A 14,805-nucleotide genomic window follows, 5' to 3' on the forward strand; every position below is an offset into this window, starting at 1 on the left:
ATAAAAAACACAAGAAACAACAAGTGTTGGTGAGGATGTGGAGAAAAAGGAACCTTGGTGCACTGTTGGTGGGAATGCAGACTGGTGCAGCCACTGTGGAAAACAGGATGGAGGTTCCTCAAAAAATTAAAAATAGAGCTAGCCTATGATCCAGGTATCACAGTACTGGGTATTTACCCCAAAAATACAAAAATACTAATTGAAAGGGATACATGCATCCCTATGTTGATAGCATTATTTACAACAGTCAAATTATGGAAGCGGCTCAAGTGTCCATGGATAGATGAATGGATAAAGAAGGTGTGGTATATATACACAATGGAATATTACTCAGCCATAAAAACAATGAAATCTTGCTATTTGCAACAATATAGATAGAACTGGAGAGTGTATTGCTAAGTGTAATGTGTCAGTCAGAGAACTCCAGGTAAATACCATATGATCTCACTGGAAATGTGGATTTTCAGGAACAAAACAAGTGAGCAAAGGGAAAAAGAAGAGAGAGAGAGAGAGAGAGAGAGAAACCAAGAAACAGACTCTTAACTACAGAGAACACACTGCTGGTTACCAGAGAGGAGATGTGTGTGGGGGGGAACAGGGGAATTAGGAGATGGGGATTAAAGAGTACACTTATCATGATGAAAAAAAAAGAAATGCAAAAAAATTTGGGAAGATTTGGGAATTATCTATTTTTAGTGCACTTGAGAATGTCCTCTAGAACTCAAATATGCACAAACATAGTGTTTTCTATTTTTATAACTGATTTCATCTTGCTCACTGGCAAGGGGTGTTTGTGTGGATTAAAAATTTCCATAAAGTTAATTCATACTCTCCCATTTAAAATGTGTTCTTTAAGTTCGCTCAGATTCAGTGCAATTCTAGATCGAAACTCTTGATTGGAGTTTCTTTTTTTCAGGGAAGAATTTCCTCTGTTTCTCCTTCCAAAGGTGGTGTCTGGACCAGGGGATTTTTTATTACCCTAATGGCAGTGGAGAAAAGGTCCTTGTTCTCCACTTAGTGTCTCCTTGTCTTCGATTTAATAGGTTTGATCTGATCTGGTTCCTGGGCATCACGCACTGGATTTGTGGAGAAATGAATGAGGCCTACTCAGTGCTAAGCTCTATGCTAGATGTTGCCACCCATAGACTGCAACAGGCTGAATAAGCATGGGCTGAACCTGAGCCCACTCATGCCTCTGGTCCCTTGAAACCAAATGGGCTTTGCTAAAGGAGCCTTTCCTATCCCTGGCACCATCCATATAGAGAACACAGGTTGGTGAGGCGGATCTCCAATGCTTGAGTAAAAGAAGTCAATTAATAATTTCTTTTTAAAGTTGCATAAATCTTTTTTTAATTCATAAGGAATATTTTATTTTTTTCATAAGGAATATTTTATATCTTAGTGGGACTACTTTGCATCTTGGTCACTCTATTTCTGATAGCTCTTGACAAACTGTCCCTTATGCAAGAATGTTTAATTATTAACTTTCCAGGGGCGCCTCGGTGGCTCAGTCATTAAGCGTCTGCCTTCGGCTCAGGTCATGATCCCAGGGTCCTGGGATCGAGCCCCACATCAGGCTCCCTGCTCCGCGGGGAGCCTGCTTCTCCCTCTCCCACTCCCCCTGCTTGTGATCCCTCTCTCGCTGTGTCTCTCTCTGTCAAATAAATAAAATCTTTAAAAAAAAAAATTATTAACTTTCCAGAAAAGAGATTACTTAACCTCTTAAGCCACTTTCTCACGGGCAAATTGGGAATAATAACAGTATGGTACAATACTGTTGTAACATACTGCATTATTTTACAATCTATAAGGCCAATCAAACAGGTATCCTAAGTAAAAAAACAAAATTCTTTCTGCTCTTTACCTCTATATTTTGTATTCAATATAGAAGATGCTGAATTAATATTTTTTATAACAAAATTTTCTTCCTGTTACAGTCATGTGTGGTTTTAATTGGAAATGTGTCAAATGATAAATATGTAACATCCTGCCAACTTAGCCCTATCTGATTAAGACTAGAGTAAGAGGCTTCATGGCCTTCACCTGTCGATATGTTGTGGTTTGTCTTCTGCATCTTGGGGTACACAGAGAAACCTATAGCATCTATATTTTGAAACTGGTGGTCTCATCACTGCTCTGGGAATGGGGCTGCATTGGTTTCTGGAATTTGGAATTGACTGTATTCATTGCAGAAACATTGCGTTGTTTTGACCACTCACTTATATCATTTAATGGTATTGTATGAACTATATTAATAGACTAACACTCAGTGCTACTGGATTATCATTCTCTCAAGTGATATAATTTGCATTGTGATGTGAAGCTCTCATGACATCGAGTTGAATGATAGTCTCAAAACAGTTCTTTTTAGTTGAGATGGTTTGTGTAAAACATCTGCCTGAGTGCCATTTTATTTATTCATTCATTTGATAGATATAATTTGGATTTTTTAATAGCCAGGCATTGAGGATATAGAGGTACATTAGACACCAGAAATTTTACCCAGAACATTGGAACTTATGAGGTAAAGTGGGCAGGTAAATAAATGAGTTAATAAAGGGATTGTAGATGCTGGGCGCCTTGGTGGCTCAGTCAGTCTGCTTTTGGCTCAGGTCATGATCTTGTGATCCTGGGTTTGAGTCCTGCATTGGGCTCCTTGCTCAGTGCGGAGTCTGCTTCTCCCTCTCCCTCTGCCCCCCCAACTCGTGCTTGCTCTCTCTCTTTCTCTCAAATAAATAAATAAAATCTTAAAAAAAGAAGAAAGAGTTGTAGATGCTAAGGTAATTTCATGATCAGTAGGACGGGAGCACAAAAGAGAGGGGGGGTCAACTGCAGAAAGTGCACGAATCTGAATGGCACCAATTCTCAGTACATCATCGAGCCACCAGTGTGGTTCCATGATGGATTTTTGACAGGCTAGGGGCAAAAGAATTTAATTGCACATTCTAAAGTCCTGTGATTCCTGGGATGGGGGGAGAAAGATGCCCTAATACTACTTCTCCACTACTCCCATGTACTACAAGCTAGCACTTAAAATATCATTTACTAATGCTGACTCATTTCATCCTCACCAAAACTCTATTCTCCAGGCACAGTGGTCACCCTCATTTCATAAATTGGGCAACCGAGGCAGAGAGTTTAAGAAATCCATTCAAGGTGTTAAGAAACCTAGCAAATTTGAATATTGAATTGGCTTTGTTAGATGATTCATGAATCGGGCAGCATCCCACTTAGCAAGCAGAGAGGAGCTCGGAGGAGTTGTAAAAATGGAAGGTTTTTTTTGGGAAGGAGGGTTGGGGTAAGAAAGTTACTAGCAAAAGAAAAGAGTTGTTCCAGGCAAGGTAGCTTTCCCTTACGGGGAGGAGCAGGGGGCTTTATGCGATTTCCTCATCTTCCTTTCTGGCCTGGAGAGGGCCCCTGTGGCAGACTCATTGGCCTGATCAGAAAATTCCTGACTGACCGGTTAAGACTACATTTCTGAGGGAGGTTGAGACTGCAATTAGATTAGCTATTAAGCCCCAGTTTGGGGACTTGGCCTAAGGGATGCCATTTTGGGCCTGTGGTTTGTTTTTTGTTTTGTTTTTTTGTTTTGTTTTGTTTTTTAAGATTTTATTTATTTGAGAGAGAGAGCAGAGTGAGAGCGATAGAGAGAGCAAGAGATGGGGGGAGGGGCAGAGGGAGAGGGTGAAGCAGACTCCTGGCTAAGCAGGGAGCCTGATGCAGGGCTTGATTCCAGGACTCTGGGATCTTGACTTGAGCAGAAGGCAGAGGCTTAACTGACTGACGCACCCAGGCGCCCCGCTGTGGTTTTCTTTTTAACACAGGTCACACATAGAATATGTGGCAGAGCAGTGAGTCAAGATCTGCCAGTCTGGCTCTGGAGTCTGTTCCCTTGACAACTGCGTTGTACTCTGCCAAGTTCATTGTGGGACCCAGCTGGATCAGTAGCCTCTCAAAGTTTCCTCCTTTTCATCTTTGATGAGATTGGACAATGATATTTCCTCATGTGTCAAAGATCTTATCTTTATCGGATGGCAAGTAGGCTCCTGTTGACCCTGTACCTTAAGCTCTGGAGTACAGGGTGCTATGTGGAGATGGCGCGCCAGCCCTGAGTTGAGCTCCTCCTTTCCAGCCCATCATTCCCTAGAACACGGTCTGGAGCCTAGAACAGTGCCTTTTCTATGAGATCTCAGTGCTGAGGGAAGTGAGACCCTGTGAAACTGGTTACACTAAATGCATGCCTATGTCATCCTGTGGGAAGGGATGGCTGGACTCCAGCAAGCGTATCCTGTGTTCCTGGTGTCTGGGTGAATGGTTTCTGGTGAGGATGTAGAGTCTCAAACTGGGGAAGGAATGGTAAATCTGGGCCCCAGACGGAGGATAGCATCGACTGTGAGTGACCAGATCCTCATCCTAGCTGTGGCACCTGAGATCAAATCCCGTTTCTGAGATTTATAATCAGTTATTATCATTACAATGTTAAGATGACAGACATGGGAGGAGACAGGGCTCACGTGTAGCCATGGGACTAGGAGTGGCAGAAACAGATGATAAGTAAGTGATGCTTGGGAAATTAATAAGTAACAGAATATTTAGGAGAAGAAGTGCATGTGTTCAATTGTATTTTCTTCCTTTTAATTTACCTAAGCCTCAAGGACAAAGAAGGGGCACGGCAGGGACAAAGAACCTATATTGGCTGACCTGGATGAGATGGGTCCTTCAAGCGGAGAATGTGACAAGGCTGTGGACTGATTAACAGTGTTTGTCCCACTGAGAACTTCCTGTGTAGGATGGGGCAGGGCGCGAAGCTGTCTCTGAGCTGTGGGGGAGGGGGGGGGTTACTCCAGGGATGGGGATGATGGGGATGTCACAGAATGCTTCCTTCCAGTGGGTTTGTGTGGACTGCAGGGGTGCATTATGGGAACCCTGAGCTTGAGGGGGCGTGAAGAATGGGGTGGTAGTGTGTGCTACTAAGGTTGAATTTTGAAGTGGGAGGCTGTCTCTTACATTTACTTACTGCCCTTCTCACTCTCTACCTACCCTAGGGCTACTCTCTGGGGGAACATCTGGGAACATCTCTGATCAATGGGAACCAGAGTAAGGCAGCAATGGCTAAATTGGGTACAAGCCCCATCTGATTTTGGCTTTCCCCTCAACCTATTTGGGCTTTCATTCTTGCCCCCACCTTTCCTCTTGATCTTAGGTCTAAGGAGGTGAGGGGGTCACTGGTGCTTTCAGACAACATCTGCCCCCTTCTCTTTTCTGTTTCACATGCCTCTCCTTTGACCCTTCCTCTTTGCAGCCACCCCCTAGCAAAGGACTTTCTCTTTTCCCTTGCTGTCTGGGGCAGTTCTCTTAAATTATATTTTATGTCTTCTTTAGCTGTGGTTTATAATAACTGTGTTCTGAGTCCTACCAAACAAAATCTTAATATACAAAGGGGAAACATTTGAAGTTTAGAAAACCATAGTCTTTCAAAACTATTTATTTTCTTTTTGGGACCTAAAAATCTTATTTTGGAGGGCTAGAGTTGAACATTCACTCCTTCTTTCTCTATTGGCTGTAATAACTGTCTCTTTCTCACCTGAAGATCATTTGGTGACTAGCTGAAAGGGATAGTTCACATAAAATGAGATGCAATAAAAGAAAAGGGTAGCATAATTAAAAAGTCCCTTATGTCTAGATATTGTATCCATCTGGCTATCTATCAACTGTCTATGTATGTATGTATGTATGTAGGTATGTATCTATTTATCTATCAATCATCTATCTATCATCATCTATCACCATTACCACCATCATCAATCATACCAAATAACTAATGCATTTCTTTAGTGTCTATGTTTCTATCTTCGTTAACTCCTTTCAGAGTTCAAACAATGGAACTTTGAAATCTCAGTCGGTAGACCATTCTAGGACATTTGAATATGAAATAGATATTGTGATCTTTTTGAAAAGCAAGTGATGACATTTGACTTGGCTCCGTCTGCTTCCAGGAACTTGTCATTCCCAGCTCTGCCATCTTGTGGCGATCCTGTAACCAGAACACTTGCAACCAGGAATCTGGGCACCTGCGCAGAAGCTGGTCTCACATGTTGGACAAGTACACTGATACAGGGGGTGGATTACAGTTTGACTTGAACATTTCTTTGTAAAAATTAATCATTTAAGTATTTGCAACTCAGAAGCCTAGAACCCAACGAAGGCTATGTAAAGATTTCATGTCTAGGTGTAGGGAGGGCGGGCAGTGAGCCTTGGGGCTTGGGGGGGGGGGTGGAGTCATCAATACATTTCCTGTGCCTGAAATATTCCCCATTCCAGCCACTCTTAGAAGAGATAGTGACTTAGACGTGGAGTGGGATGAAGGAGATAAATTTATCTTTTTCTTTCTCCTCCTTCAAGAAGGTTGGGCGATTTAGAGGAGAATGGAAGGATTTCCAGGTACTTCAATGGCAATATGGTAAGAAACAATATTTTTGTCATTTAACTAATAATAAATTGCTTTTCTACAAATATAATAATAATAATAATAATAATTCCCTTTCTGGGTATTATTACAGGTAAATAACCTGGGATGTGGACAAATTTATGTGAAAAGATTTTTATGATAACATTAATTAGACGAAAATGAATATGTGGAATTTTCTTTTCCACCTTCCTCCTTATCCTTGTTCTTTTCTTCCTTTTCCTTGCTGATAATTATTGATACATTATTACCATTAAGAGAGCTAACTGTTATATGTCTACTGACTGTGAGTTTTCAGAAAAAAATTTAAATTTAAGTCAGAATACCATTTTTATTAATTTACACTGGGAAATGCAACTGTCAGATTGGCCTGACAGTCAGATGTTACCTGAATACGACCAAAGCATCTTCTGACTGTAACCCTGGGGTGGGAGAGGGGTTGGTATGAGAAAATTGAAAAACCTGGTTAATGAACAGGGGAAGGTAGATATTTAGTTGGAAGTTTTAATGGCCTCAAGCTCTGCAAGCTGACAAACCCATCTTTTCAACAAAGATGGGTGGCACTTCCATTCCAACAAGACAGTGTCAGATGCATTCAGGAGACCAGACCATCATATTGGCCAGTAAGGGCATCCTCTGGCTTCAATAAACCCTGCATAGGCATAGCCACTCTTTGTTTTTGACAGCTCTCTTATGCTTCTGGAGTAGAATGTTAAAACTGAAATTGCCACCAAGACATCAAAATATAATAGATCTGAAATTCTGAAGTCAGACAGGTAATACAGACTTTGCAAAGGTAATATATTAGACGTGGTTCCATGGCATTTGGCCCCATTAAGCAGATTATGGATATGAAAGAGATCATAGTGTCAAGAGAGGAGGATTTTTTGAAGGAGGATTTGGACACCATTTGTGCCTCAGTGCTGAAGCTAGATATTTTTCTTCAGTCCAGGGCAGGCATCTTTTGCCCAAAACGTACTGGGGTTTCCTAAACCCTCAGAGAAACCTGAGGCTGGAAAGCTAGGTTTAGAACATGGCCTTGTGCGGAGAGCCAGCCTGAGGCCTGTCCTCCTGCTCTTCTAATTCCCACCTGTCCACACAGCAAGGGGCCGGCTTGTGAGCAAGTATGTTCAGTCCAGCCTGTATGTCTTGCTCCATATAACCTGGGGCTTCTCAAATCTTGATGTGCATAAGAATAACCTGGAAAGTTTGTGACAACCAGATTCTGATTTAGTAGGTCTGGGTGTGGCCTGTGAATTTTCATTTCTAACCAACTCCCAGGTGATACTGATAAAGCCTATGGATGGACCATATTTTGAGGAGCCCTGGTCTAAATTGCTCCCCTACTTCCACTGCAAACACCAGGCCTTCTCAGGGCCAGGGTTGCTTACTCTTTGTCCACTCTTGGGAGGATGTGTTGGGAAGAGGTTGATGCAGGGAATTCCTGGTTCTGAGAACCCAGAGGTGGTCTAGTAGGGGATGGCATGGACTCTGTCTTGGTGGGGATATTCACTTAGCCTCTGGACACTCCTCCCTGCAGAAAGGGGCTGGCTAGGGTACAGCCAGAGCAGTGTCCTATAAAGTGCAAGATCCTCTGGATTGAGTCTAAGGGGAGTTATGCCTGGATACGGTCTAATTACTGCTCTGAGCCTGTGTTTTGTGACTTAAAGTGACCTTGGACTGTCCATTATTTAGTAGTGAGAAGTCCTGGGATCAGCCATGGGGGCTGGGAAAACTTTCCTTCTGAATTAATTTTAAAAAATGAGTCAAGTAAAAAAATTTTCATTTCTTCATCAGTTGTGTTTGCTCAATGTTCCATTTATGTTCCATGGCTGACTAATCTTTCTTAACGACATGGTCTTTACCAGGATTCATTCAACATTTCCATTAGGTAACTGATTTATTCCATTAGGTTTCTGATTTATAAGAAATGCATATTTCATCACTCAGATGACCAAATATATAGTTTTCATATATATTTGTTTTTCATCTACAGTTTCAGGCTCACAGCTCCCACAACCCTTGGGATAAGTGATATAAAGTGATAAAGGCATCTTTTGTTATGTTAAGGAGGTGAGTTTGGAAGAGCACCTAAGGATGGGAGCTGGTTTCCAGTGGAGACAACCATTATGTTTAGAAGGTTGGAACTTTCAGTTCCATCCCCTGACATCTGGGGAGGAGAGGAGCTGGAGGCTGAATCAATCACCAATGGCCAATGATATAATCAATCATGACTATGTAATGAAGTCTCCATAGAACCTGTTAACCTTAAAGAAACAAAACTTCCAGTTATCTTACTAGCAAAAGATGGTTTATTCAGGAATAACAGTGAATTGTAATCTGGGACAAGGAATCTAAAGCAAAACCATAGGCAAGTTTGCCAAACAAAGAAGAGGAATGCTCTTTTACAGAGGAAAGGGGGACGTTGGGAGGGTGTTATTAACAAAAGGTCCACTGAAGTAAACTGGGGGTTCTAAGTATAGTGGCTTTTCATTGGCTGAACTGTGACTGTCTCTCATTGGCTGGGCTGTTGCTGGGGGAGGAGGAAACTTTCCTTCTTTCCTTCTTTCCTTCTTCCTGTTGGGATAGTAAAGTAATATCCAAGTGTAAGGTCTGTTCTTCCTGTTGGGTCTACAGTTGACTACTAGTGGTAGGGCATGAAAGTTCCCCCTGCTGAATCTCCCAAGTGCATTTTAGTAAGTTTTCCCTTTATTAGTTTTACAAACTCAAAAGGACTGGGGGTTCAGAGAGCTTCTGGGCTGGTGAACACATGGAGAGTGGCCTATCTGGAGAAGGCCTGGAAGCTCTGCCTCCCTCCCCCATAGCTTGCCCCATGCCTCTCTTCCACCTGGCTGTTCCTAAGTTGTATCCTTTTGTAATAAACTGGTCTAGTAAGTAAAATGTTTCTCTGAGTTCTGTGAGGTGCTCTAGCTAATTAAACAAACCTGGGGAGGAGGTCCTGTAAACCTCCCATCTGTAGCTGGTCTGTCAGGAGCACAGGTAACATTCTAGGCTTGGGACCGGCACCTGAGTGGTGTGTGTGTGTGTGTGTGTGTGTGTGTGGCGGGGACAGTCTTGTAGGACTGAACCCTTACTTAACCTGTGGAATCTGATGCTCTCTCTGGGTAGATAGTGTCAGAATTGAGTTGAATTCTTAGACACCCTGCTTGTGTTGGAGAATTGCTTGGTGTTATGTGGGAAGCCCTCCCCTCCACAACCCCCTGTTAGAATTGAGTCCAAGAACCCAAAAGAGGAACTTTGGCATTTTATTGTGCACAGCATGCCCCCATCCATCCCTTTGTCTTTTCTTACTCCTCTTAACTTTTGGAAACACACCAAACCCTGAGCACCTGATGCACGCTGAGCCAGAGAGAGTAGCTCATCCTTCTGAACATAGCTCCTGGTCCAGGATGGGCATAAGACTAAGCCAGGCCATCCAGTGTCCTCTTTTGGGTTTGTCAAACTGCAGCTAGAAGGAGAGACCCCTTTGCCTCTTGGGGTAAGAACGGGATAGAGTTGGTCTGCAGTAGAAAAGAATGGAACCAGGCAAGAACAGGACAGCTGAGAGGTCAATGCCGAGACTCCGGGCAGTGGCTGGTCCCAGCTTCCATACCCAGAGGTTCTTCCTTTGGTTCAATAGCTCAGTGAACTGCTTCAGGCCTTTTTCAATAAACTTTGTATTTGTTTTGTCAACAGGTGGGTTTCTGGGTTTCGAACTCTGGAAGCTCAGTGTTCTAACAGATAAATGAAATAATGCAATTTGAATAATAATAATAATGCAGTTCTCATCAGGTGCACTTGAAAACTTGCTTCTCTCTCTAAACCTTTTACAAACCACTTCCTTCCTTCTAGTAGTTTTGTCTTCTATTTCACTGAGAGAAGTAATCAGACAATGATTTAATACATTTATCTTCTCCCTTCACTACAAGTGTTAGCAGCACCAGTGCTTATTCATCCCTCTTGTCCCCAAGACCAGAATCGTTTCCTCTCAGCTCAAGGCCTCTCTGCTCCTGTTCTAGAACTCAATCGCTTCAAGAACCAAATGGGAAATGCGCCTAATCCAGTGCCATCTACTCGACAGAAGTAGGTAAGGAGCAGAATGTTCTGAGGGCCGTGTGGACCATCCATATCCCATCTAAGATGTGCACTGACCCTGAACAGGAATATTTACAAAGTCCTGAGAAGTTTCACATTTACCACTAAACCTGATGTCGTAGCCTTACTATATTCTCTCCTGATTGAGTGTAGAGAAAATGGCTGCCAAGGAAAAATGGTTGAACATGGAAGTGAGTAATTGGGAGTTTCTATGCTCAGTGGCAGTGAAGGTGTTAGGGCCCACCCTAACTCAGTGGGCCAGCAGGAGAGGAAAGGCTAGGACTGCTGCCTGACTGCCCATGGGTCTTTCTGCCTTTGATCCAGGCTTGACCATGAGCCCCTGCAGGCCTGGCTCAGTGGCTTCAGAGGCTTCTGGATTAATAGCGGTTAACGCCAATCAGTAAGGATTGGGAGGCAGCTGTGGGGAGCAGTGGAGTGTTGAGGAGGGATCCAGCTAGAACTGGTGGCACAGGAAGTAACTGTTTAATCCCAGAGGATGTAGGCTGACCCCTGCGTTCACTGCCAGATACTGACACATGAGAGAACCAGCAATGGGCCCGAGGTTCGGAGCTACTTGTGTCGGGGGTACTGAGCTGATGAACCTTGGGTCTGATGTTAAGAGGACTCTTTGAACAGAGTCGGTACAGTATTAGGGTGCCACTCATATTCTGTGGGTGACAGGGAGGACAAAATTATCAATGGAGTGTGAGCTGGAGCAAGAGGGTGGAGTTGTCAACATGTTGGCTGGGGTGCAAGGATTCTGTGTGATTTTGAACTAACATCAAATAATGCCGAAGGGAAGAGAAGCAGTGAATTTGAAACCCTGCTTGATCGGAAGCTTCCTTTTCTTTTGCTTTGATGCCTGCCAGGTGGATGAAGGCATGGATTCTCTTAATAGTGGTATCTATTGACAATAAGTAATATCAGTAGGTCAGCTTGACTGAGTTCATTCTGCTGTGAACCTGCACGTTGTAGAGACTAGTTTGCAATTCTTCTTCCATCAGACAGATTCCCATTGGTTATCTGTTTTTTTATTCTAGAGAGACGGTACAGATTTTACAGCTGTCTTTGTCCTCTCTAGTAGTTTCTGCCTCAACCTGAGAGTTTCATGTTTTTCTCCCAAACTTTAGGCTCCTACTGGCTGGAGCTTCCTGATTCTTCACGCCTGTGACTGCACCGAAGCATTGCTCTATGGGAAGTCATGTTTCACAATAAAAACGTGAACATAGCAGGGCCAGTTAAGTAGCCTCGCTGCTTGTGGCATTTTACACATTTGAAGAAAATGGTAGTGTCACTGTCCTCTTGCTCTGGTTCACCGTTCCCCACAAATTCAATAATATCAGGTTAGTTCTTTCAAACTCTGAGCCCCCTGGGGCCTGGCTCTACATCTTTATGCCCCAGTCAATTCAAATACACCTCTTGGTGATCTAATTTTTAATTCTTTCTCCAACTCTTAGTTCATTTTATCTCAAGTAGAGCAAGAGATTCAAAGGAGGAGAGGGGTTGAGGTGAAGGACGTGTGGTTGAACTAAGACCAAGAACTAGAAGAACAGAATTTCGGTATGCAAACATTTTGAATCTGGAAGGGAGTGGTTACCAGCAATGGCAGGGTCTAGGGAGGGGTCATGAGGCTTGAGTTGAGGGACTTTACTTTCCCGGCAAACTCCAGCTCCTTCATTTGTATCAGCTGAAATATCGCTTCCAAAGAGAAACTTCCCCTGGCGAGAGTCGGCTTCCCCCACAGCCTCCATGTTGTAACCTCTCATTACTCACAGGATTTTTTCATTATAGATTTTTCATATCTATTGTGAAACAGTTTCATACGTGCTTAGTCTGTTTAACATCTTCGACCACCAGCTAGACTGTGAACCCCATGAGCGCAGGATGGTGCCTGACCTGCTCATTATTTTATTTCGAGCCTGTGGCACAGTGTTTAGATGTGATGATGTAGAGAGGATGTTAATAAATGCTGATGGTGTGTTATGCATGATGCCCAGTAACTCACAAATTTTACCTCAGTGAGCACTCATACCTTCTGAGTGCTTGTTGGTTCTGTCTCCCCTTGTTTCTTTTTCTGGTGTGACTAACAGTAAAACCATTAAAAATGAAAAGAGTGAATCTGTGTATTAGGGATAGCAAGGATAAGATGGATTCAGGGTTCAACTTCACGCTACACCCAACTAGGAATTTAGAGATTCTAAAAGAGTTGTGGTGGTGGTGGTGGGGTGGGGGTGGGGGTTGGGGCTGGGAATGCAGGAAGAAAACTGGTGCAAGTGAATCAGTCATTTAGCTAGAGCAGATGGGAAGTGAGGGATGCCCAAGGACTGGTTTGGAATGAGAAAGGGGTTGCAGGGGACAGAGAGGCCATGGGCTCTGAGCCCTGGGCACCAGCCTGGCTCTCTAGAAATTTAGGTCTGTAAATAAACTGTAGATTATAGCCCCTTCTCATCCCGGTAAAGGAGAATTTAGCCCCAGCTGACATGTGTGGGCAGGATAGAGTGGTTTTAAAGGCTAACAAAGATCCCTGAAGGGGAAAAGTTAGATTCTATCAAAGCTCCTTGTTATTTTGAACCCCTCTGTGCTCCAGGTCCCCAGTTTCCAGATCGTTCTGAGAAGGGAAGAAAGACCAATAATCACACCTGCTCCACTTGATTCCTACCTCACCCCTCCACATTCACCTGTGAATTCCTATGCTGCTGGTCCTCATTTTCTGCTGGCTTATCTGATAATTATTCTTGTACTTCAAACCTCCTTGTGGTTCTCTGTTGCAGCCATGAGCTAAGTCACAGGGAAGAACAATGCTCGATTGCACCAAAAATTTCCTCTCCCGGGCCAAATGGTGACTGATCGCAGCACCCTGACCCTCAAAGATCTCAGTCTGCCACCAGCTGCCAGGACCCTTAGGGGAGAGAAAGCCACTCATGCTTTTTGATGTAACTTTTCTACTTTAGCCCCCATGATGGGGTCCTGGTTCTCAGAGACCTAAGGAAACATGATGTCAAAAGGCCATGTTGTTCATATAAGGAGATTTTTGAGATTCAGAATCTAATTGGTGTTTGAGCTTCAGAAAGTGGCAGATGAAGTCTCCGATCGCATCTTAGATGGTAAAATGTGTCTCTATTGGCTCTCAGTAGGGAGGATGTCAGAGGATGTGTTTATATTCTCCCCTCCCATTACTGTAGACCTTTGCTGATGTCCTGATACCTCCTTGCAGGGTTATTTTGCAGCTGGGACTGTGACCTTGAAGACATGGGAGTCAGAATGACTTTGAATCTCTCTCTTCAGGGACTCTGTTTCCTCCTCAGCACCATGGTGGCTGCTCAAAGTGAGTTTCCTGGGATCAACAGTAAGGGGTGAAGGGAAAGTTTTCTGGAGACAGGGAGCCAAAGCCTCAGTGTAAACCATGTGTTTTTGACCAAAAAGGAACCACACTGACTGTGAATACTGGGTCTTCTCCTCTGGGGTGTCAACTGGTCATAGTGGCAGATTTTGCAGAGCAATGATATTGAACCCAGACTGAGATGGGTCAGTGACAGTCCGATTCAAAGTCTTCCTTGTTTTCAGGGAGTGTTTGGTTAGTCCCGGTGGCTCCCTGTGTGTGGGAAGGACCAGCGATAGACCTCAGCTGTGTCCCTGGGCTGCTCCTTGCACACTGCAACTGTCCACTTTGCAGAGGACCACCCCTCAGGGTTTCCATGTTTTGTATGTTTATGTGACCGTAGGCTATGTGCTTGTGTGTGTGCGTGTAGAGTGAGTATGAGGGGGGTATGAGGAGCGTGTGAGGGCTGTCTGTGCGGGAGGAACAGGGCTGCTGAGAAGTGACTGAGTCGGTTGCTCTGTGAAGCACACGGTGCCCACAGTGTTGGGAGTGCCATGTCCCGTATGTTACCAGATCGTAGATAATGTCACACCTGCCTCTCCTCTCTGGCTCCTCTCCTTCAGTCCCACGGCCTTCTCTCTGCTTGACTGTGGTGTTTGCCCCGCACTGGGTTCTGGGAGAGGCTTTGCCTCCGGGCCTCGCCTATTCCTACCAAGTGTCTGTTGTAGAGCAGAGGCACCTGCAGCCATGACAGGAGGCCCTTTGTTAATAGAGATTAACTGATGCCCAGCATAGTTATATTAAGTCCTTGTGAATCATTTCCTGACTTACCGGGATCCTGGACTGGTCCGTTCTGAATTCTGGAGGGTACATTTTCTCTCTCCTGCATTCTTCTATCCCTCTCTGAAAGTTGGTTTCCACTGAG

The 14,805-nt window shown here is 43.9% G+C and overlaps 1 protein-coding gene across 1 annotated transcript in view; it reads left to right on the plus strand.

The window, feature by feature from the left end:
- Positions 1-13,761: 13,761 nt before the first annotated feature.
- LOC118550880 (antigen WC1.1-like) overlaps positions 13,762-14,805 on the plus strand; it is a 34,663-nt gene continuing 33,619 nt past the window's right edge. Inside the window, exon 1 of the mRNA XM_036116298.2 lies at positions 13,762-13,886. Within this exon, the coding sequence (XP_035972191.2) occupies positions 13,811-13,886 (76 nt within the window). The 5' untranslated portion in view covers positions 13,762-13,810. The remainder of the gene's footprint in view (positions 13,887-14,805) is intronic.

This window comes from Halichoerus grypus, chromosome 6 (genome assembly GCF_964656455.1).
Source record: "Halichoerus grypus chromosome 6, mHalGry1.hap1.1, whole genome shotgun sequence".
Lineage (NCBI taxonomy): Eukaryota > Metazoa > Chordata > Mammalia > Carnivora > Phocidae > Halichoerus > Halichoerus grypus.